General features: G+C 43.1%; 1 protein-coding gene across 1 annotated transcript in view; it reads right to left on the bottom strand.

Moving 5' to 3' along the window:
• Positions 1-24,626, bottom strand: part of LOC126260907 (uncharacterized) — a gene marked incomplete at its 5' end in the record, with an annotated part of 472,435 nt that overhangs the window by 178,683 nt on the left and 269,126 nt on the right. Inside the window, one exon of the mRNA XM_049958364.1 lies at positions 5,013-5,087. Within this exon, the coding sequence (XP_049814321.1) occupies positions 5,013-5,087 (75 nt within the window). The remainder of the gene's footprint in view (positions 1-5,012; positions 5,088-24,626) is intronic.

The raw sequence follows: 24,626 nt of genomic DNA, 5'->3' as shown, positions 1-24,626 counted from the left end.
GTGGTGATAATTTATAATTCGTGAAACTTTGCATAACATTCCGCACTATTTCTTTTCCTAATTACCTTCAGTTAGATCATTTACAAAGGATGTAGTTTGTCCAGGAGAAATATTAGATATGAACTGAGTTCCTAAGTACCTAACAATTATGGATGTTTTTGTCTCGTAGCCTTACCTACGCAGGTCATTTCTGTGTAGCACGTGGCGTGTGGGTACCTAGTTAGACACCTAAGTCGATGGCTGAAAACAAAATATTGAGCAAACGTTACGGCAACAAGTAACATTGAGCTTCAATCAGCACCTACGATTAAAGCCAAAATTGTCTCTGACAGCAACGCCCACTATCAGAGTTCCCAGGTCCAGAGAAACGATGTAACAGTCGTACTCTAATCCCAGCATAGCATAGGCTTCAGTGAAAAAATACGAACCATCAATACTGCCACCTAGTGTTTATTTCCTGCATTGGACCAGCGGCCATCCCCACTTGACATGCTGGCCGCGACCCGGGCGGTCACTGACGCCGCAAGCCGAAATACGTGCCACACAGGTACAGCCGCCACCACACTCTGAGTTGGTTTCCATCTCATTGGAGCGACCAGATATTAGACAAATTACTGATAATATGGTAATGAAGTCCTCCACTAGTGACTAACACAGTCTAATAACGGACCGCTGAAGATGTCGTTCTTACCTGTAAGACGTTTCGGTTTAATTCGTCCATGACGAAGTATTCTTTCTGTCGGTCAAGGATTCTGTTTGTATACTGTCCCACTTTGACCATAACCATGCTCTTTATTCGGATAAAATTAACGACTCGTTCTAATCTACATCTACATGGTTACTCTGCAATTCACACTTAAGTGCCTGTCAGAGGCTGTTTTATTTCTATAATTGATGTAACGATGAACGAATATTTGGCAAATGCCATATGCAGCAGGTAGACTGATTCTCAAGTGGTGTAACTTCCAGCGCCCTGACGCATGTGGAGAAATTTTGGGTTGATATTCGAATTCTTTATTTATTGCCATCTAATCTCTCAATTTCGCGAAGGACTAGGAGCATAAAATTCTGTAATTAGTGGATATCCTCAAGAAGTTCGTATTATCTCTTAAATTGGCAGTAATGTATCTAACTATTGGTATATTATTTACTCCTTCGACCACAAGATTGTTTGATTTAATAGGTAAAAATGTTGATCGAACGCTTCAGCTTCGTCGTCTTCTTCTTCTTCTTCTTCTTCTTCTTCTGTCTATGTACATCTATTTATTAACAGAATATTCCGTCGCTTCTTGGTAGAACAACTTAGCAGTAACAAATGGAAAGCACATTATTAAATTATTTTGTTAACCGGTTTGCGGCCTACGGGGACAGCATCAGACTGTTTGTCGTCATTAAACAATGTACCATATTCGGAACAACACTGTACAGAACGTTGAAGAGTGAGATACGAACACGGAATAAATATCATCTTTGACAGTGCAGTGGTAATGCAATTAAGAATGCCAAGGTAAACCGCTAATAAATATAAAAAGAATAAACCAGAAAAACATTAATACTAAACTCTATAAAAGTTTCTACGTAACAATTTAAATTACACTAACAATCCGAATAAAAAAATTGTACGTGCAAAGATAAATTTTAAAATTTTGTACTATGTGAGAAACAGCACAGCCTAGTGCATGTTAATAGTAAAGGTAAGGCCGTCTGAATTATTGGCTAACACTGGAGTACACCAAATTACTTGTCCTGATGGTGGTAAGTTATATATTGGTCAATCAGACAGAGATATAACTAGGTTGGCTGAACATTAACGAGTTGTAGAGTCGAGACTCCACATTTGCTGGACTTGTACTGAAGCCTACAGCTAGGAGCCACAATCTTATATCCCCACTTGGCAAACAAAGACCAAAAACTTATTTGGTTGGAAATTCTGGAAATCAACAAAAAACAGGCGCACAGTCCTGATTTAATATCAAATAACCAAACACATTACCCAGACTTCACTTAATCTTCACGGTTTTCCAATGCTTCTCACACTATCTGTTTCATTACAGTCTTCCGTTTTCCCTCTATTTATTTATTTCATTCTGATTGTCTACGTACTCCACATGTTCTGTTGTTGCAAATGTCAACGCCCCTTCAAGCTATTCTTCAGTACACTTGTCACGTTCTAATTTCATTTGACTGGGATTGTTAATGTAGTTTAAATTTTTCATACAGGCACTGTTTTCTCGAATTTGATATTAATGTTTTACTAATTTTGTCCACCTATATTTATTACTGATTTACTTTTTTAATTGAATTGCCGCTGCAATGTCAAAGTTCACATTTTCTCTGCGTTAGTACGTCAATATTATCTTTTCCAATGTTTTTCAAGTATATTGTACCTTCTTTGGCGGGGGTAGTCAGATAAAATCTGACGATAACATTCTGAGCCGAAAATCAGTTAATAGAATAAATTAATTCTGTAGAACACACACAATACTGTACTTTCCATTTGTAACTGGAAGCGGCCTCATTAAAATGCCACTGTAGAAAAATCATCGGACATGTCCGAAAGAACCGACACCATATCCATATAAGTACATAGTTTTGGCAACACCGACCATGACCTCCTCCTCCTGTGCGGATGCACACATATTCCCCGAACTCTTACGGGAATTGGTAAGAATGTCTTCCACGAGTAATGAGTGTGTTTGGGTGGGACACTACGAATGCAGTGTGTGGACATATAAGGTGAGAATGTGGGTCTCGCAGGAGGCGTGCGCGAGTAGCCCCAGGAGTCGCGCTATCCTCTCTGCCCTCGGTGGCCCAGATGGATAGAGCGTCTGCCATGTAATCAGGAGATCCTGGGTTCGAGTCCCGGTAGGGGCACACATTTTCACCTGTCCATGCCCGTTAGCAGCTGAAGGTATTCATATAATTCTAATTTCTTATAGTTTTAACTTCACAAAGCATGTAAACTCTTCCAGGAATTTTCATGTTTCTTATGGGGGAACGTAAACAAATTAAAGTTGTTCTTTCCTGGATTTTATTAGTTGTTTCATCTGCTAAGATGTCCGCCCCCGGTGGCTGAATGGTCAGCGTGACGAATTGTCAATCCTTTGGGCCCGGGTTCGTTTCCCGGCTCGGTCGGGGAATTTTCTTCGCCCAGGGACTGGGTGTTGTGCTGTCCTCATCACCATCCTATCAACCTCATCGACTGCAGATCGCCGAAGTAGCGTCAGATTGAAAGACCGGCACCTTGCGAACAGTCTGTCCGACAGGGGGCCATAGACATACGAATAAATAAAAAATCTGCTAAGATTGCAAAAGCTGCGGATATTCTATTATCATTTGTTAAATCTGATTAATAACTTCGTCTCTTATACTGATTTGACCAGTCTTTCTTGACATCTGTATGACGATGACATTTTCCAATTTTTTATTCAACTTCGTGTCACCAGATTCAGTTCATAAATTCAGCAGCTCTTTATCTATTCCTTTTCCTTTAAGAGATACATTGTCTCAGGTTGAGTTCTTCGATGGCTTGTGAAACCTTAGTTATCTGTAACTAAATTTATCTTCAAGAATTGTCTTCGTCGACCGTTCAGTTTTCTTACAGAAACTAGCATTCATCACGACAACATAGAGTCATAGAATGATCAGGTGTTCACTTTGGCTACTTTGATATTATTTAACATCTGCCGCTCTTCTATATCTCACCAGCTGCTCTTAGTTTCTGAGGAATTGCTGTTATAGTCATCAATACGATGATTGCTTTGACACAGCATTCCATTCAAGACTGTCTTGTACAACTACTGCAACTTTCTTGCATTTGAGCCTCTTTACCGTTTTCAAGCCTTGATGTTGCTTCAGCAGTTTTATCCACCCTGCCTCCCTCTCATTTCCTTCCATTACCAAATTAATCATTACTCGTTGCCTCAGATTGTATTCTGTCAACCTATAAGTTGACAAACTGCCTGTTTGCTTCTGCCTCGGGTTCTTCGGCCGACGTTTGTTTGATGATTTTTCTGGCGTTTCACCAAAGTGTCACCTTCCGCAATGGAGGTGTAGCTTTGACAATGCCAGCCACTCGTGCTGGCGAAACGTCAGAAAAATTATCAAACACACGTTGACCGGATACCCCGAGATAGAAGCCAGACAGACAGTTTGTCAACAAGTGACTGCGAATGCCTAAACAATTTCGAACCTATGACTTGCTTTAGACTGTTTGTCTCATAAAGTTCTCTTCTCACCAGTTCGGTTCTCTATTCCTTTGAAGTTACTCGATCTACCCATCTTATCTGCAGCATTCTTCTGTATCTCCAAACTTCAAGAGCTTCTGCTGTATAAGGATAAGCTCCAAAGAATACTTTCTCATGGCACTTCTTGACATATAAATTTCTATTCAATGTCAACATATACTTTTTTCTAGGTCTAGATTTTATATCTTCTTTCCTTCTGCTGTAGTCAGATATTTTACTATCCAATTAGAAAAAAACCTCTACTAGTTTCAGCCTGTCATTTGCCTTGACTCTACTGTATTCCATTACTCTACTTTCACTTTATGTCCATAGTATAACTTCTTTTCACGACTCAGTCTGTTCCGTTCAACTGATCTCCCAAGTACCTGGCTGCCTCTGACAGAAATAAAATGTCAAGCCAGATCATAAATTTCTAGCTCTCCTCCCTTAATTTGAATTCCCTTACAAAATTCTGAGCGCTATTTAACAAAAAAAGTAACGAACTACGTAACTGATTTGTCAAAATTGTTAGCCTTGAGTGAATTCGCAAGGATACTTGCTTGGAGACGCGGCAAGGAATAATGTGTGTAATTTTTACTTTAACCAGAATGAACTGTAAGAAAAAAATGGAAGATCTGTCTCTCATCATAAAAGAAGTAATATTCGTTTTCTCATTGAGTAATTTATGTGATTGTTTAAGTTATTTTGCATTTACGTTCTGCATGGGTTGCTGCCGTTTAACTTATTCTACCTCCGCTTTACAACCAAAGTATTTTGCATACTCACCTCTGAAGCACGGGTTGTCGAATGCGTATTGGTCTCCGGCGGCTTCTGAATCCGTCACCAGCACCAAGTGTTTTCCTGAAACAGCGATGATAAGTCTCCCGTCAGGTGGGCCCATTGCCTCCAAGAAATCAATAATATTACAAGTAAATACACCTTAATATGAAATGAGTACTGTAATTTAAACGGATTGGTTCATACAACGCTTAACTGGTTAAGAAAAATGAATAAATACGTAATGGAAAATACATGTCAAATAAAATGTTAAGACTGCAGGAATGAACGAATGTATAAGGGGCACCAAAAAGTTTTCATGTGAGGGCGGTGTAGCGTATTTGCAGCATAGCACGACTCCGATGCGGGTATATAAGCATCGACATGTAATCGATGGATTACTGTGGCATTCGTGTCGTTCCGACGTGCGTGTGGAAAATGCGGAAGCGTTCACTATGGTGATGGTAACACCGAATGCGTCCAAACAGGACCAACGTGCTGTTATTCTTTTCTTGGCTGCTGAAGGACAAATATCAGCAGACATCCATCGGAGAATGAAGAATTTGTATAGGGCAGCATGTCTGTCGAAGACCACCATTGTGGAATGGTGCGCTACGGGATGCTGCTGTCTCGTGAAAACGCACATCACCAGATCGTAAATGTCGTAATGCAGAAGTTACCCAATTCAAATAGGAGACACTCGAGCATCTCTCCCCAAGCGGTTATCACGTCTTCAGTCCCTAAAAAACGCCTTGAAGGGTCGACGCTTCCTGCCGGACGGGGATGTGCAGCAGGCGTTTACGACTTCTTGACGCAACAGGACACGATGTTTTACCAAACGGCTATCTTCATGCTGGTGCATCGGTGGAATGACTGCCGCAGTTATCACGATGATTTTACTTGATTGGCATACCGGTTCTGGGCTATACGGCCTTCGAACGGAAAATTTTAGATCACCCCTTATACTTTGAAATTACAAAACTTGTACCAAACAGTCCTCGGATTCGTTGATATTACAATTTGGAAAAAAATCAACGTAGAGGCAAGAAATACTGGGCGATAAACTGACCTCGTCGCGTGCAACTAACTTCGTTAGAAATCCTCTTGATACTCCAACTTTACTGAATGCTTGGGGCTGACTTTGTATACAGGGAGGAAACTACTGTTCATGTGATGTTTTCAGCGTGGAACAGTTATTGACGCAGAGTGACTAGTGACTTTTATATAAGTACCCACTATTGTGTAAGGCGGGAACACGCCCCAACATGCTTGTTGGTTGTCTACGTAGATGCCATTTCCAGAAAATACCACATGTTGAATGGGTGATCTCCGTGATGCCATTGTCGAATGGTTTTTCCAAGAACCTAGATTGAAACTGCGACCATTTGGCAATGAGTAGCACGTGGTCACGCCAAACTTCAGACGTTTAGTTCCAGATTAGAAAAAAATGCGGTCATATGGACAGAATGCGATAAACATTAAGTACTACATACTTAAAACTAGGGGATCATATGTTGTCTTTTTTAGGCCCGAAAAGCTACAAAAATATAAATTTTCGTAATTCTTCCTTGCATTCTATTCTTAGAAAAAATTTCCTTCGTTAAAAAAAAAAAAAGGCTCGCTGTTGGACAATGTAAGTATTCAAGGAAACACTACGAGTTATTGCCTACTTCATAATAACCCTGTAAGGTAAGTAAGTTTGACATAATTTGAGATTATTAAAAAAAATTGGCTCTTGCCACGCAATTAACGTTGGAAAGTGTAATTAATCAGTGCGACAGGTTCTGTCAATTTTGCCTAATTTAGCGACTTAATCTTAGGAATGGGCTTCGAAATGAAATGTAGTTTTAACAGATCACCTCTTTCTCATAAGACTAGTTCTTAGGACGCATTCTGGTGAGGTGAAGACTGAGTTCTAAGAGAAATCATTTCTTACTAACCAAAGGAGCCATTTTCTTACTGTGACTGTGCCTGTGCCATACGCCAAGAAACCTGAACTAGTCAAAGAAATTTAGTGCCTTGGACAATGGACTTAAAATCGAGTACAGTTTTATTCCTTCTAGTATACATAGACAGAACATCGTTTTCTACGGAAGCCAGTTCGTAGATTTTGACCACTGATGGCATTTTGTTTTCGATCGGAGTTCACCCTCTCAGCATCTGCTAGGGCTTGGAGGCGGTGTATTGAGTCACCGAAACTGGATGCCATATGATAAAATAACATCAAACGAGGGCAGCAGTTGTTTCATTTTATTACGTTAATTATGAAGTGGTTGCATTTTGAAGGTCTCACGTTGAACACTCCTATCATATATGACATTTTTAATGATTGCTGTCCTCCAGACCAGAGAGCAATAGTATCCAAGCTAAGAATCAAAATCTCACGGGAGACAATTGTGTAGTTGCCGCTACAAGTGCAGAATTGCCTTTCACGAGGTTTTCTTGTTCAGTTCGGATACCATTGTTATATGGTCTGAAAGACAGCAATGATTATAAATGGCATATACGACAGTGCTGCCCAGCAAAAGTAACCACTCTCCATAATTTGGCGCAGCCGGCCGTAGTGGCCGAGCGGTTAAAGGCGCTACAGTCTGGAACCGTACGACCGCTACGGTCGCAGGTTCGAATCCTGCCTCGGGTATGGATGTGTGTGATGTCCTTAGGTTAGTTAGGTTTAAGTAGTTCTAAGTTCTAGGGGACTTATGACCACAGCAGTTGAGTCCCATAGTGCTCAGAGCCATTTGAACCATAATTTGGCGCATAGTGGGAGATCTGTAGATGGTCATTACCGATACGCAAATCGATAGTCTGACGACAATTTGTTTGTGATCGTTGACTGGACTTAAACAAAGAAATTCTGTATTCTCTTGATCTCTGCCATTGTTCGCGGCTATTCCAAGTACACACTGAATAAGTAGTGACGGAAGTAAAAGAAATAGGAATGGCACTGAAGTGTGAAATAATATCAATGTTAAGATTCCTGGATGGCATTTCTATCTGCAAAGAAAGCGAGGAAGAGCTGTATGATCTGTTTAATGGATAGAACAGTCTAATGAGTTCAGAGTGTAGCTGTGAGCTCGTTGTCCAGGTGTTGAAGGCCCAAACGATGTCGACCGGCCGTCGATGCCTTGCGCCATCATGCAGATGCAGTATGGAGGGGCATGTGGCTAACACACCGCTCTCCCGGCCGTTTTGCCGACTTTCCACACCGTGCAGCCGTTACTTCTAATTCAGGTAGCTTCTCAATTGGCATTACGAGACTGAGTGCTCACCGTACCAATCCGCCCGCCGAGGAAATCCTTGGCAGCACCGGGAATCGAAACTGGGTCCCTCACATGACAGCCATCTACGCTGACTACTCAGTTACAGATGCGGAAGCACAGAATACAGATTGAGAGAAAATCGAAGAAAGACGACAACAATGAGTAGCATAAATGGGATTAACAACAAATTTAATTTCGAAATTGGGGGCATTGATGTACACGCAGTGAAGGAACTCCGCTACCTTGGAAGCAAAATAGTTCATGAGGGGCGAAGGAAGGATGACATAAAAAGCAGACTACCTTGTGCAAAGTGGGGCAACACCGGTCTCAGTCTGAAGAAGAAACTCTTGACAACTTGCGTTTGAAGCGCAGCATCGTATGGAAGCATCGCATGAATGTGAATAGTGAACTGTGGGAAAACCGGGAAAGAAGAGAATCGAAGAATTGAGATGTTGAAAAGTAGATTGCCTGATAAGATAAAAAATGAGAAAGTTCTCCGCACAACTAGCCAAAGGAAATGAATGTGTGGAAGAAATGACAAGAATAAAGGTCAGGATGATAATAAATTTGTTGAGACTAAGGGAATTACATACATGGTACTACATCGAGCCGTAGAAGGTAAAATATGTAGAGAGAGAGAGAGGGAGAGAGAGAGAGAGAGAGAGAGAGAGAGACAGATATTAGAATATATCTAGCAAATAACTGAGGACTTTACGCGTAGGTGGTACTCTGAGATGATGAAGTGGGCACAGGGAAGAAAGTCGTGGCGGGCCGCTTCAAATCAGTCAGAAGACTCATGACTCGTTGCAGACCGGATCGAAACTGTCATGACATGATGCTTCGCTCATTCAGTCAGTGCACTATGACACTTCAAACTTCATTATTCCTGTGAGGGCCTTTATCTCTAGACAACCATATTACAGAATAAACATTTTACCCGCAATCGAGTGTGCATTATTTGAAATTTCCTGACAAATTAAAACTGTGTGCCAAGCCGGCTCTTGAGGTTGAGACCCGCAACATCTTATAGGCTTTCCGCCTTCCATCGTGGGTAGCAGCATCCCCCTGAAGTTTTTTAACTAAATTTCAAGTAATAACTTAGATATTTACCTCTGCCTGACTAATGTTAGCCACAGATAATATAGTATACGCATCGTTGCCTATCTTCTTACGTTCTCCCATAGACGAATTAAAGTTTTTGAATTATCAGTATTGCATGTTGTGTATAATTATCAGTCTGTAGAGAGCGAGGGCAGATAGAGAGGTAGGTTCAGCCACCAGCAAAAATACACGTAAATGAGGGTTGGAGGCTATTGTAAGCTGTAATAAGATAAAGTTTTACACACTAATACATTTTTCACACATTTTTCGAGCCAAAATAAAAGAAAAATAAAAGACAAAAGATATATTTAATTTATTATCACTGCTTGTTTTCAAATACTATAAGCATTTCATGAGTTTTACTATTTGGACAGCAAAATAACTGATGATGGTCGAAGTAGAGAAGATATAAGAGGAAGACTGGGAATGGCAAGAAAGGCGCTTTTGAAGAAGAGGTATGTATTAACACCGAACAAAGATTTAAGTGTTACAAAATCTTTTCTGGAGTGTAACCGTGAATGGAAGTCATACACTGATAAGCCAAAACATTATGACCAAATCCCACCGCAAAGTTGCATGCCATCTGGTGGCATTGGGGGTGCGTGTCGTAGTAACAAAAGTGTGTAAGCGGAGTATACACGGACGGGGAAGCACCTTGGCGAAGATATGTGATCCAAATAAGGAAATCCATTAATATAGGCGACTTCCACAAAGGACAGGTCATTATTACGCAGAGCCTGTAAGTGAGTAACTCAAAAACGGCGAAGCTCGTCGAAAGTCCACGAGTTACTGTGGAAAGGGGTAGAAGGACAGTGACACTAACACTAGGCGCTAAATGGTTGGACATCCAAGACTCTTCAAAAGATGTGGGATTCGGAGACTTGTCTACTCTGTAAAGTAGGATAGATGGTGATCTTTGGCATCTCCGCCGGAAAAGCACAATGCTGGTGCACGCACAAGTGTTTCGGAGCACGACGTTCACCGTACATTGCTGAATATGGCACTCCGCAGCAGACCACCCCTACCTGTTCACATGCTGACACAACGGCATTGTCAATTACGATTGCAGTGGGCATGGGACCATCGGGATTCGACCGTCGATCAATGGAAACGTGTCGGCTCTTTGGGTGAATAACATTTTTTCTCCACTAGGTCGATGGTCGTCTTCAGAAACGCCATCATTGAGTTGAACGGCGGCTCGAAACGTGCAGCACGCCACGGACGCAGGCTGGTGGGAGCAGTGTTACGCTATGGCAGACATCCTCCTGCGCTTGCATTGGACCTTTGGTAGTAATCGAAGACACGCTGACAGCTGCGAACCACCTGCATCCCTTCATCTCGTTGTCTTCCCCGACTGCGATGTCAATTTTCTACAGTATAATTGTCCGTCTCTTGGTGCCAGAACGATGCTACAGTGGTTTGAGGAGTGTCATAATGGTCTCATATTGATATCTCGGTGGCCAAATTCTTTTGTGAAGGCCTCGTCGCTGCTGCTGTGGAGGCCGAGGCTGTGAGTTCGCGAAACGGCTTCTGGTGCAGTACACCGCTAAGACAATTTCTCCCTGCCACTGTTACACAGCTGTGCCGCAGGGTCAGGTAAAAGGATAGGAGAAAGAAAGTTCTACAGTACTCCAACAAATCAGTAACAGTCACACCAATGAGTTAAAAAGGTTTATTATCTTTGTGACTGGTTGAACAATGAAGTCTGGAATACTACATGTACTGTAACACAGAAAAGGCTCTAAGTGACTAAGTGTAAATAATCACAGATAAACTTATATAAAAAATGCAATTTACAGCAACTGTCTTTTCACTTCTTAAGAGTTCCCTAAACGAAGTTATCTAAGTCAGCCCTGGACGATGATCTATATCCAAGTGGGCGAGAGCTGCTCTTCTGGCTTACGAATAGGCTTCTGTCCGTTGTCGTCCGGTCATTAGCGGATTGTAATCTGCCGAGGCGGAGTCGATTCTTCATCCTCAGCGCCGCCCGCAAATGGCGAGACTCTATAGCACGTACCAGCTCGCATCTTTGCACCTGCGGTGCTTTTGTCCTGTTTGTGTTTCGTTCGGACGACACAGCAAATTCGCCTAGTTCAAATCCCATAGAACCAATACGGATCGCTATCGGACACCATCACGCGTACGCAAATAAGCGGCCCGTTATTTACCCGAATTACATGACCTGAGCGTAGAAATCTAAAGCCAAATACCTCCGCAAACCTATCAACAAACTGTCGGATGCCTCATACGCAGAATCAGTGATATATTTCGGTCTAAAGCCGGACAAACAAGCTATTAAGTAGGTGGTCATAATGTTTTGGCTCATCAGTGCATAAAGGATAAGCAGTGGAGACAAGAAGAGAAAGGATTTTGAAATGTGGTGCTACAGAAAAATTCTGATGATTAGACGGGTAGATCTCGTTAGTAATGAGGTTTCACTGAACTGAATTGGAGAGACAAGAAATTTATGGCATAACTTGACTAAAAGATGCAATCGGTTGACAGCACACATTCTGGGACATCAAGAGATCACCATTTTATTATTGGAGTGAAGTGCGGGGTTAGAAATCGTAGAGGGAGACCAAAAGGTGAATACAGTAAGCAGATTCTGAAGGACGTAGGTTACAGTAGTTATTCGGAGATAAAGAGGCTCGCACAGGATGGAATAGCATGGAGATCTGCATCAAACCAGCCTTCGGATCGGAGTCCACAACAATAACAATAAAAACAAAAACAATAATCCATCTAAAGATATCTTCCCAGACGTAGCATTATGACTCAATCCCCGCAGTCCAGCTCATTTTTTATAAGATTAGCTCTACAGTTATTTGCCTCTCCTGAGGCGCTCACGTCATAAGTTAGATAAGCGAGGGTGGAACTTATAAATTTTACCTTCGGCAATGCTCTCATCGACTAAGCTAAGTTAGTGGTTCGAGTCGAATCCGGGACGCTCGCACGCCCACACACAAAATCGCGCTCGCACGCGCGCTAGCCACGTATATTTCAAAAATGACCGGTATATTTGAAACGGCAATAAAAACTAAACGAGCAGCAATAGAAATACACCGTTTGTTGCAATATGCTTGGGACAACACTACATTTTCAGGCGGACAAACTTTCGAAATTACAGTAGTTACAATTTTCAACAACAGATGGCGCTGCAAGTGATGTGAACGATATAGAAGACAACGCAGTCTGTGGGTGCGCCATTCTGTACGTCGTCTTTCTGCTGTAAGCGTGTGCTGTTCACAACGTGCAAGTGTGCTGTAGACAACATGGTTTATTCCTTAGACCAGAGGATTTTTCTGGTGTTGGAAATCCACCGCCTAGAACACAGTGTTGTTGCAACAAGACGAAGTTTTCAACGGAGGTTTAATGTAACCAAAGGACCGAAAAGCGATACAATAAAGGATCTGTTTGCAAAATTTCAACGGACTGGGAACGTGACGGATGAACGTGCTGGAAAGGTAGGGCGACCGCGTACGGCAACCACAGAGGGCAACGCGCAGCTAGTGCAGCAGGTGATCCAACAGCGGCCTCGGGTTTCCGTTCGCCGTGTTGCAGCTGCGGTCCAAATGACGCCAACGTCCACGTATCGTCTCATGCGCCTGAGTTTACACCTCTATCCATACGAAATTCAAACGCGGCAACCCCTCAGCACCGCTACCATTGCTGCACGAGAGACATTCGCTAACGATATAGTGCACAGGATTGATGACGGCGATATGCATGTGGGCAGCATTTGGTTTACTGACGAAGCTTATTTTTGCCTGGACGGCTTCGTCAATAAACAGAACTAGCGCATATGGGGAACCGAAAAGCCCCATGTTGCGGTCCCATCGTCCCTGCATCCTCAAAAAGTACTGGTCTGGGCCGCCATTTCTTCCAAAGGAATCATTGGCCCATTTTTCAGATCCGAAACGATTACTGCATCACGCTATCTGGACATTCTTCGTGAATTTGTGGCGGTACAAACTGCCTTAGACGACACTGCGAACAACTCGTGGTTTATGCAAGATGGTGCCCGGCCACATCGCACGGCCGACGTCTTTAATTTCCTGAATGAATATTTCGATGATCGTGTGATTGCTTTGGGCTATCCGAAACATACAGGAGGCGGCGTGGATTGGCCTCCCTATTCGCCAGACATGAACCCCTGTGACTTCTTTCTGTGGGGACACTTGAAAGACCAGGTGTACCGCCAGAATCCAGAAACAATTGAACAGCTGAAGCAGTACATCTCATCTGCATGTGAAGCCATTCCGCCAGACACGTTGTCAAAGGTTTCGGGTAATTTCATTCAGAGACTACGCCATATTATTGCTACGCATGGTGAATATGTGGAAAATATCGTACTATAGAGTTTCCCAGACCGCAGCGCCATCTGTTGTTGACAATTGTAACTACTGTAATTTCGAAAATTTGTCTGCCTGAAAATGTACTGTTGTCCCAAGCATATTGCAACAAACGGTGTATTTCTATCGCTGCTCGTTTAGTTTGTATTGCCGTTACAAATATACCGGTCATTTTTGAAACACCCTATATATATATATATATATATATATATATATATATATATATATATATATATATATATATATATATATATATAGTGCTCGTAAACGAGAGGCAATACAACTTTCGTACCTATGATCGCTGACTGCTGGTGGTTAATGAGGAAACGGAAATCGCTACCGCATAGATTCTGGTATAGCCTCCCGTCACTGCCGTGTTTTTCTGTCAGTAAGGATCCTGAAAGTCTTGCAGACACTGTAACTCGATGTAGCTTGGAGACGGAGAAAGGCTACACACGCGCAACCAGATTTGGGGCCGTGAGTCAGACCGCCTCGGTCCTTACATGCGGCTCGTGAAGTAACCGGAGAGAGATCGCAATGCCCACGCATAGAACGCAGCTCTGGGATTGTTCGCGGCTCACAACGTCGCAGTCTCCAGAAACTTCGCTACAAAAATAACCCAATAATTGACACAGAAGACGCTGAAGGTTCCATTGTTTCAAATGGATACCTGCAAATATCCATTTGAAATAATCTGCGGAACTTCAGATGCGAAGTGTACCAAACAATGCGGGTCATTCAACTGCCAAGGCAAGGAAGCACAGCAAATAATGAAATCTTGAATGTTGTATTTATTCAGCATAGTGGGAGGAGTATATGATTATATTTGCAGATGATTTGGGGGTATCTGGGGTGTAAAATTTAGTACACAGAGCAGACGTCTCTTACAATAACAACGACTCTAGCTCGCCTGGTATCGAGTCGGAATTGAGTTTGTATGACATATATGTGTACGCCATTTCATGCTGCATGAACTCTATTCCATAGTTTATTAATGGAGCGGATCAGTCAATCGATAACCGAAAACCAGCTGTTTTCAATGGTCTGAGGAACGTACGGTACTGCTCAAGGAAACAATCGAACACCGTCAGTTTTGCCACTTCTAGCGCATCTAGCGCCAAATCTAGCAAACTGGACTGTTCAGCTTATCCAGTATAAGCTGATCCCTGTCGGGAACTTTGCAACTGCATTCGTGAGCGGCTACGTGTCACATTGTTCAGGGGAGGTAGGTATCGCTGAGGAGAAATTACGTGGCAGAATTTGCACCGAGCACATGAGTCTCCGCTAGGCATACACCGCGCCGCAAAGAGCGGAATACATTGTTTAATGTGTATTAGAATAAGGGATACTTGAGAAACTGCGCGTCAGAATGGAATGGAAACGTATTGATGTGGTGTACATATGCAGACAAACTACTGCAAGCCAACAACGCGACGGTGCACCTCTGGTGATTATGCAAGAAGTTATTCAACTTGGCTTTGGTCGATAAAGTTGTTGGGTGTCCTCCTTAGGTATATCGTGACAAATTTTGTCCAATTGGCGCGTTAGATCGTCAAAATGCCTTGGTGGTTGGAGGTTCAAAAATGGTTCAAATGGCTCTAAGCACTATGGGACATAATATCTGTGGTCATCAGTCCCCTAACTTAGAACTACTTAAACCTAACTAACCTAAGGATATCAAACTCAGCCATGCCCGAGGCAGGATTCGAACCTGCGACCGCAGCAGCAGCGCAGTTCCGGACTGAAGCGCTTAGAACCGCTCGGTCATAGCGGCTGCCGTGGTTGGAGGGCCCTGCCCATATTGCTCAAAACGTTCCGAGTTAGGGAGACATTCGGCTACCTTGCTGGGCAAGGTAGAGTTTAACAAGGACGAAGACAATCAATAGGACTCTCGCCGTGCGCGGCATTATCTTGCTGAAATGTAAGTCCAGGATGACTTGCCATGAAGGGCAACAAAACGGGGGATGCAAACTTAAAAGTTTTAAATTATTAGAGTTTTTTAAGCTGTCCAAAGCTTTGAAAGGTTTCCGTTTTACGTCCACACTCCCTCTGTTTCCTCGCTGTTGACGTCCATAGCAGAGTGCCGTCACGAAGCAGTCAGGATTCCACGTACTTTGGAGTGTCAAAACGAGTCATTGGTGACCCATACAACTTCAGAAAAACCTTTTTTGTTAACACAGAGGCTATATCATCAGATTCAGATGCGAAAATCATCTTCCACATTCACTGTTGTTTGTCAATGGTAGCTAATTTGTGGGATACATTGTTTTGTTTTCATAATAATAATAATAATAATAATAATAATGACGTGTGACGAGGGCCTCCCGTCGGGTAGACCGCTCGCCTGGTGCAAGTCTTTCGATTTGACGCCACTTCGGCGACTTGCGCGTCGATGGAGGTGAAATGATGATAATGATTAGGACAACACAACACCCAGTCCCTGAGCGGAGAAAATATCCGACCCGGGCCCTTAGGATTGACAGTCTGTCGCGCTGACCACTCAGCTACCGGGGGCGGACTTTGGTTTTCATAATTTCCACCAAGGTTCTCACAACTGTCAAAAACATACGGAATGCTTTAATCGTATCTCGTTTGTTCAACCGCAAGCGAACAGAAAGCGGCTCAACACCTTTGTTCCTAAAAGTTCTATCGTACATACATCTCACAATCTACGGTACTGGTTTTTTTCCGTCATAAATAAAGCACTGGCTATAGCTAACTCATCCAAGAAATAGTACACGGGTAACTTGGGCCTGTGGCTGAAGAATAACCGCGGTCACAAAATCTGACAGTTGTTTGTAATCACTATATTCATTTTCAACTGTCCTATATATCAATCACAGAAACGTCAGTATGTAGTAAAAGCAAAATGTGGAAGAAACGACGTCCACAAAAGGCAATTAATTCGTACGTTAGTGGCACAAAGACGTCTCTAGTTAACAGTTGTTCACTGGATACCAAATAGCGCCATCTCTCTGCTGCCCCTAGCCTGACACGGAGAAGAATTGCCGACATCTGCTCCACACTGCGAACGAGCGTAGCGCTGGGCTAGGGAGGCTGAGAAACGGAAAGTGAATATTTGGGTTGGCTGCTGCTATCATGGACCGGACAGCAGGGAGGGTGTCAGCCTGTGAGGCGGGCCCCATTGAGGAGCGGCCGGCCAGCAGCGGCAAGGTGACACCGAGACACGCCCAGCGGCCCTGACCTTTAGTCGCCGCTCGGCGCTCGCCCGGCCACCGGCCACCAGCAAACCAGCAACCAGCGCTCGCCGTGCACACTCGCCGCTGCACGCCTCTCGCTGCGCACGTTTTGGCAACGGTCACTGGACCCTGCTCTCTCCGTACAGTTAGTCACACGTTTACATATCATACGGGGCTATTCGTAAGTCCCTCCGGGTTTACAGAAAGAGACTGCACGAGAACTATGAGACATACAGAAAACAGAAAACTGATACATATCAGTGGACAGAGCATCTCCCCAGGTCAATACGATCTCCAGGTTTAGATTCGTGTTGTACGCTGCGGCGTAATTTCAGAGCAGACATATCATAACATGGCGTATAATGGAGCTATGTGTGCGTTTTGTGTCTTTGTACGATTCAGCTACTATTATTTAACAAACATCAGGTAGAAGAACCAACAGACAAAATAGTCGTCGGTGATACAACAAATTCCGTGAGACTGGCAGCTCGTTCATTCATTTCCGTGTCCGATCAGCATTTCCAAAATGCAGCAACTCCAATGGCCTCGTTATTTGCCAAGTCCAGTCATGTGCTGTGCAAGGTATTCCACTGGTGATATACAGGGTGGTCCATTGACAGTGACCGGGCCAAATGTCCCACGAAATAAGCATCAAACGAAAAAACTACAAAGAACGAAACTAGTCTAGCTTGAAGGGGGAAACCAGACGGCGCTATGGTAGGCCCGCTAGACGGCGCTGTCATAGGTCAAACGGATATCAACTGCGTCTTTATAAATTTTTTATTACATATTCGTGTAGTACGTAAAGAAATATGATTGTTTTAGTTGGACCACTTTTTTCGCTTTGTGATAGATGGCGCTGTAATAGTCACAAACGTATAAGTACGTAACATTCCGCCAGTGCGGACGGTATTTGCTTCGTGATACATTACCCGTGTTAAAATGGACCGTTTACCAATTGCGGATCGATATCGTGTTGATGTATGGCTATTATAATCAAAATGTCCAACGGGCGTGTCCTATGTATGCTGCTTGGTATCCTGGACGACATCATCCAAGTGTCCGGGCCGTTCGCCGGATAGTTACGTTATTTAAGGAAACAGGAAGTGTTCAGCCACATGTGAAAAGTCAACCATGACCTGCAACAAATGATGATGCCCCCAAGTAGGTGTTTTAGCTGCTGTCGCGGCTAATCTGCACATCAGTAGCAAACAAATTGCACGAGAATCGGGAATCTCAAAAACGTCGGTGTTGAGAATGATACATCAACATCGATTGCACCTATACCATATTTCTACGCACCAGGAATTGCATGGCGACGACTTTGAAAGTCGTGTACAGTTCTGCCACTAGGCACAAGACAAATTACGGGACGATGACAGATTTTTTGCACGCGTTCTATTTAGCGACGAAGCGTCATTCACCAACAGCGGTAACGTAAACCGGCATAATATGCACTACTGGGCAACGGAAAATCCACGATGGCTGCGACAAGCGGAACATCAGCGACCTTGGCGGGTTAATGTATGGTGCGGCGTTATGGGAGGAAGGATAATTGGCCCCCATTTTATCGATGGCGATCTAAATGGTGCAATGTATGCCGATTTCCTACGTAATGTTCTACCGATGTTAGTCCAAGATATTTCACTGCATGACAGAATGGCAATGTACTTCCAACATGCTGGATGTCCGGCACACATCTCGCGTGCGGTTGAAGCGGTATTGAATAGCATATTTTATGACAGGTGGATTGGTCGTCGAAGCACCATACCATGGTGGATCTGACGTCCCCGGATTTATTTCTGTGGGGAAAGTTGAAGGATATTTGCTATCGTGATCCACCGGCAACGCCTGACATAATGCGTCAGCGCATTTTCAATGTATGTGCGAACATTACGGAAGGCGAACTACTCGCTGTTGAGAGGAATGTCGTTACACGTATTGCCAAATGCATTGAGGTTGACGGACATCATTTCGAGCATTTATTGCATTAATGTGGTATTTACAGGTAATCACGCTGTAACAGCATGCGTCCTCAGAAATGATAGGTTCACAAAGGTACATGTATCACACTGGAACAACCGAAATATAATGTTGAAGCGCACCTACGTTCTGTACTTTAATTTAAAAAACCTACCTGTTACCAACTGTTCGCCAAAAATTGTGAGCCATATGTTTGTGACTATTACAGCGCCATCTATCACAAAGCAAAAAAAGTGGTCCAACTAAAACATTCATATTTCTTTACGTGTTACACGAATATGTAATAAAAAATGGGGGTTCCTATTTAAAAAAACGCAGTTGATATCCGTTTGACCGATGGCAGCGCCATGTAGCGGGCCAACCATAGCGCCATCTGGTTTCCCCCTTCAAGCTAGACAAATTTCGTTCTTTGTAATTTTTTCGTTTGACGCTTATTCCGTGAGATATTTGGCCCGGTCACGATCAATGGACCACCCTGTATAAGCAAGTGGTCCGGAACGTTTGTTGTTTCGCACTCGCAGGACATGTCTGCATCAGCCGGAAGGATGCTCCAGTTTTGATTGTTGGTCTTGCAACGAGAGTCGTCCAGCCTAATACGATCGAGTGATCTTCGAACAGCTTAGCGGAGACCGTTTCCTTCCTCTTCCTTTGCAAGAATATGCAGCTGGAGGTTACTCGTTCATCTGGCGACTCGTTTGGCGTCCAGTGTTCCCTCCAGTGATTGAATCCTAGCGATGAAGCTCTTACTAAATTTTAATCGACGACTTTATAACCATGTAGTAGGTCACGAAGACAACTGATCCGCTTCGCCCACTCTGCATCGGGAACAAAGGCCCCTCAAACAGTGAGGGGAGCTATTCCAATAATCGCGTAGAGTTTTTCGACTGCACTCGTCTTCATACATCCCGGCAAAACAACAGGCCAGCGGAGAAGGTGCAACGTGTGCGGGAACTATTCGTCAGGAATCCAAAGAATCTGACGACATTTGCGAGTATAGAACTGCAGACAGTGCTGTCAACTTTTTGGCGCATTCTACGCAAACGTCTACATCCGAAACCATGCCGGCTGCAGTTGTTACACGCACTGACTATTCGGAACAATGAGCGTCGTTCTGACTTTCGCAATGACTTGCAGCGGCTCTTGGAGGAGACAGTTTTCACAGAAGATTGTTTCCAAGACAAAGTCACAGTCATATGTCTGGAAACGCGAATCGTCATAACGTGCGTGTTTGGCACTGAAAAGATCCACACGAAATTGTGGCCGGCCGGAGTGGCCGAGCGGTTCTAGGCGCTACTGTCTGGTACCGTTCGACCGCTACGGTCGCAGGTTCGAATCCTGCCTCGGGCATGAATGTGTGTGATGTCCTTAGGTTAGTTAGGTTCAAGTAGTTCTAAGTTCTAGGGGACTGATGACCTCAGAAGTTAAGTCCCATAGTGCTCAGAGCCATTTGAACGAGTTTGTGCAACACATTTATGATTAACGTAAAGTGAACGTCTTTTGTCCCATGTCCTCTTCAAAAATGTGTGGATCAATTTCTTTGTGGAGAAAACTGGCTGGTTTCGTGTATCTGGACATATTGCAACAATGGCTTACGCTAAAATCAAAGCAAAACAGCGGAGAGTTCGTTTTCCTATAAGACAGTGCTCCATCGCACTTCCTTTCAGAAGTTTGTGGTTGTCGAACTGCTTCAGTGTTCGACTGGACGTCGACTCTGCTCCAGATCCCTGTGCACGATGTCACTCCTTTCTCTGGGGTCGGCTCTTGAGGGAGAAAGGGCTCCTGCTCTTCCACAGGCATTCAGATACCTTATTGAAAGTGTCCTCAGCACAGTTAAGGTCGTCATAAAGGCGAATAGTGGACACGACCCACATTAATGTTCACTCATATGTTTATATTAGGATACTTTTGATCAGTTAGCGTAAGTTGCAGTTTCAGTTAAAATCTCTCATACATCAATGACACGTAGGTTACAATTTCATTTTCGCTAAAAACCAGTATTTTACTGTTCAATCAATTTTAAATCGCTGCTGTTTTGCCCACATCTGCCGACTAACGTCGGGTTCTCGAAAATGACCCCATGCAACAGAGCTCACTTTATCATTGATTTTGAAGCTTTTCTCGTGTCTTGCCGGTAATGCCTACATCGCTTTATAGAGAAAACTGTATGTAGCTTGGATCGAATTATACACTAAACCGTCGATTTATCAACATTATTTAGTTCATATTGTTGATAATCATCAGTGCTTAATTCCTTTGCTGATAACCGTCCCAAAGCTTTCGCTCTACAGATCACGCGTTGCGTACAGTTTTGTGAGTTCCATTTTTACTTTCAGTCCTATGAATTCTATAACAGCGTCCCCCAATAACTCATCTTTCATTAAACCAACGTTCTCTTTGTTGTCACACTAGACGCCATAAATGTTATCTGGACAACCCGAAATGTCAGACCATCTACGCACATCGCTTTTATATTATCATTGATATTTGAGGTAGTTACATGATATATTAAGCTTAAACGTTTATTTGACACTAAAATAGTGAAGTCATAGCCACAGTATCCTTTACGAAGAAAGGGTTTCAACGAACTACGTCGTCATTATCAAATGTAAAACATCAGTTGGAGAATATATAATGGGAATTCCGACCCTACATCTGACAAAAATCACAAGAAATAATGAGACCAGACTGGACATTTTCGTCATGTGTATGGTCCCATCAAAAATTCTCCAACCGATGTTTTACATTTGAAAATGACTACTTAGTTCGTTGAAACCAGTAATGTGACCCTTTATTTTTAAAGAAAAAATTTTGTAGACGGTGACTATGGCTTATTAAAGTGTACAGTAAACATGTAAGTTATACTTTAGCCACCCTCCTTACGCAAGTCATGTCGGAATACAGAATATATTAAGCTATCCGTGTAGTTAACACACTTTAACACTTTTTAGCTCAAATTTCTTCAACGTATTATCATAGTGGAAATTTACAAGTAATGTCTTAGAAATATCTACAATAGTTATTCCTACAGCTATGGGTTTGTCGAAAACAACGCTAAGGCTACTTAAATTAATAGCAACCCGTTTCTCTTTAAATACGACACTGTGCTTGAAATTTGGTCTTGTAATCAGAGCACCAGCTGATAGTCCACTGTAGTATAGAGCCATTTTCAAGAAGACAGACCTGGTCATCATATGTATGCCCAACAAGGAGTGACGTAAAACTGATTTAGTAACAACTTGCTGGATAAATGTAGAGAACTGACATTGTAAGATTATGGTTGCAGATGTGTTACGAAACAGTAATTTATTTTGAACCTGCATGGCAGACAAAATATTGTATTTCGTCCATGAATGTATGTAACTGCCTGTTTATATCACATCATAGCTTTGTGAACTGGCTTACTTTGTAAGAGACTGTGTTGCATACACTGTATACGGATTTCCTTGTGTGCAGACACGCGAAGTATATGCTTCTTCCAATTTACATGGTAGATAATTATGCACTTTCCATTACCATTGGGTGAGAGTTATGTCATGCTCCCGCCCACTATTGCTGCAGGAAGCTGTCTGATTGGCTTACTTCAAAAAAAGGGGAGTGGGGTGTAGGGAGGAATTGCGAAATGTAATTGGACGAGATGTGATTGAGAGAACTAATTATGTGTAACAGCTGGCTTAGAAGATCTCTGATTGTCCATTTTATAAAAATGGGTGTGACGTGGAAAAGGGAAGGGCAGGGTAAGGGGCGTGGTTTAGCAATGGGGGAACGTTGGGAGGGGGAGGGAAAACGGGAGTTTCAGGTCATACACGATGCTCATGTGAAATCTCCCTGATTTCCAAATGCAATCAAAAACCTATGAGACATGGATACTCGCAGCTTGCGGCTTCATGTAAAGCAAGTCAAGAAGTTGTATGTAGTTTTTTCCTGAACGATCACTTTTGTTTCGGTTCAGTTTCTACATAATTACCAGAGAAACAACTACATCTCAAGAGGAAACCAAATGCGTGATGTGGCACGAAGAAACGAAATCAAACGCTGCCGTCCAAAGAAATTTCCGATGTGGATTTCAGTGGGAGTCATCAGACGCTAAGACGATTAAGGCTTGATATGAGAAGTTCCTAACCACTGGAAGTGTAAACAGTCAAGTCCTCGCAGAAAACGCACATCTGATGAAATGGTAGAGGAAGCGCGAGTCACTTTCCAAAAAAGTCAGCTCCCCTAGCATCACGAGAGCTAGAAATTCCTCGCTCAACAGTACAAAAGGTGCTGCGTAAACGACTTTGCTTGCACCCTTACAAAGTTTAAATTGTGCAAGCAGTAAAGTGGGACGACTTGTAGCTTCGCCATGGATTTGCTATTGAGATACTGGACCGCATCGGGCAAAACCCAAACTATCTAGGAAATGTCTCCTCCGACAAGGCAACTTTCACAAGCGAGGAGGTTAATCGACACAACATTTGGATCTGTGTTTCGGGAAACCTTCACAGTATTTGAAAACGTCTGAGAGACAGCGGAAAGGTGAATGTGTGGCGTGCGCTGATGGAAAACAATTTTTTTTCTTCATAGAGGAAACAGCAACAGGAACCGTTTACCTGGACATGCTTGAGCAATTTGCTGTCCCTCAACTTTTTCCCCTTCAGTTAAATGTGATTTTCTAGGAAAAAAAAAGATTCAAATGGCTATAAGCACTATGGGACTTAACATCTGAGGTCATCGGTCCCCTAGAGTTAGAACTACTTAAACCTAATTAACCTAAGGACATCACACATCACACACATCCATGCCCGAGGCAGGATTCGAACTTGCGACCGTAGCACCAGCGCCGTTCCAGACTGAAAAGTGCCTAGAACCGCTCGGCCACAGCGGCCGGCGGACTTTCTACATGAAAGTGCGCTACGCAATTGAGTTTATATGTTCGTGACTTCCTGGACATACTATTTCCTCAGCGATGAATAGGACGTGCTAACCATGATCTCCGGACATCATCTCTGTGGACTGTTTCACGTACGCTTGTGTTGAAGACGATGTGTACGCCCATATGTACGTGACTTTGGCGATGCCCGCAGAAGAATTACCGATACAATACTCTCCATCACTCCAGACATGCATGTGGCTACAGGGGTTGAAACAGAGTATTGTCTAGACATTTTATGGGCTACGAAAGGAGCTCGTGTATAAGAGAATTCGTTTTTTGTGCATAACATTTTGATTTTTTTTACATGATGCGCAAGCTGATATAATCTACGCCTTAGTTTTTCGGGTTCTGTACCGCAAGCGATAAAAATGGACCCCGTATGCGATCACTTTGTTGGCCGCCTATCTATCCGCCTGTTTCTCCCAGGAACAGGTAGCGGTACGAAGTCGAAATTTATGCCAAATACTAAGCTCTACGGTTTTTGGACGTGTAAAACGTTTAAGCTTCTAAGTCAGCGCAATCAAAAGATACGACCGCCTCTGTCATATATTTTGATACATGCGAACTCACTCATCAGAACCTTGTTGCAACCCTTGTCTATTGTACGAGCAGCCCTTAGCGGCTCGCCATCGCACAAGTGTTCATGACGTCGCCTTTCCGGCTGAGATCTTTTTTAATATGTGACTTGTAAGTACTGCATCTTTTCGAGTCAGTACAAACTTTAATTTTATTAATGTACTATATACCTAATGTTTTAGTACAGTTAGTCTAATTCCGAAGACTACGCTCATAGTAGCGTCGAAACCAGG

Source organism: Schistocerca nitens, chromosome 5 (assembly GCF_023898315.1).
Source record: "Schistocerca nitens isolate TAMUIC-IGC-003100 chromosome 5, iqSchNite1.1, whole genome shotgun sequence".
Classification (NCBI taxonomy): Eukaryota; Metazoa; Arthropoda; class Insecta; order Orthoptera; family Acrididae; genus Schistocerca; species Schistocerca nitens.
The sequence above is the reverse complement of the archived record's forward strand: the minus strand, read 5'-3'. Positions and strand labels throughout refer to the sequence as shown.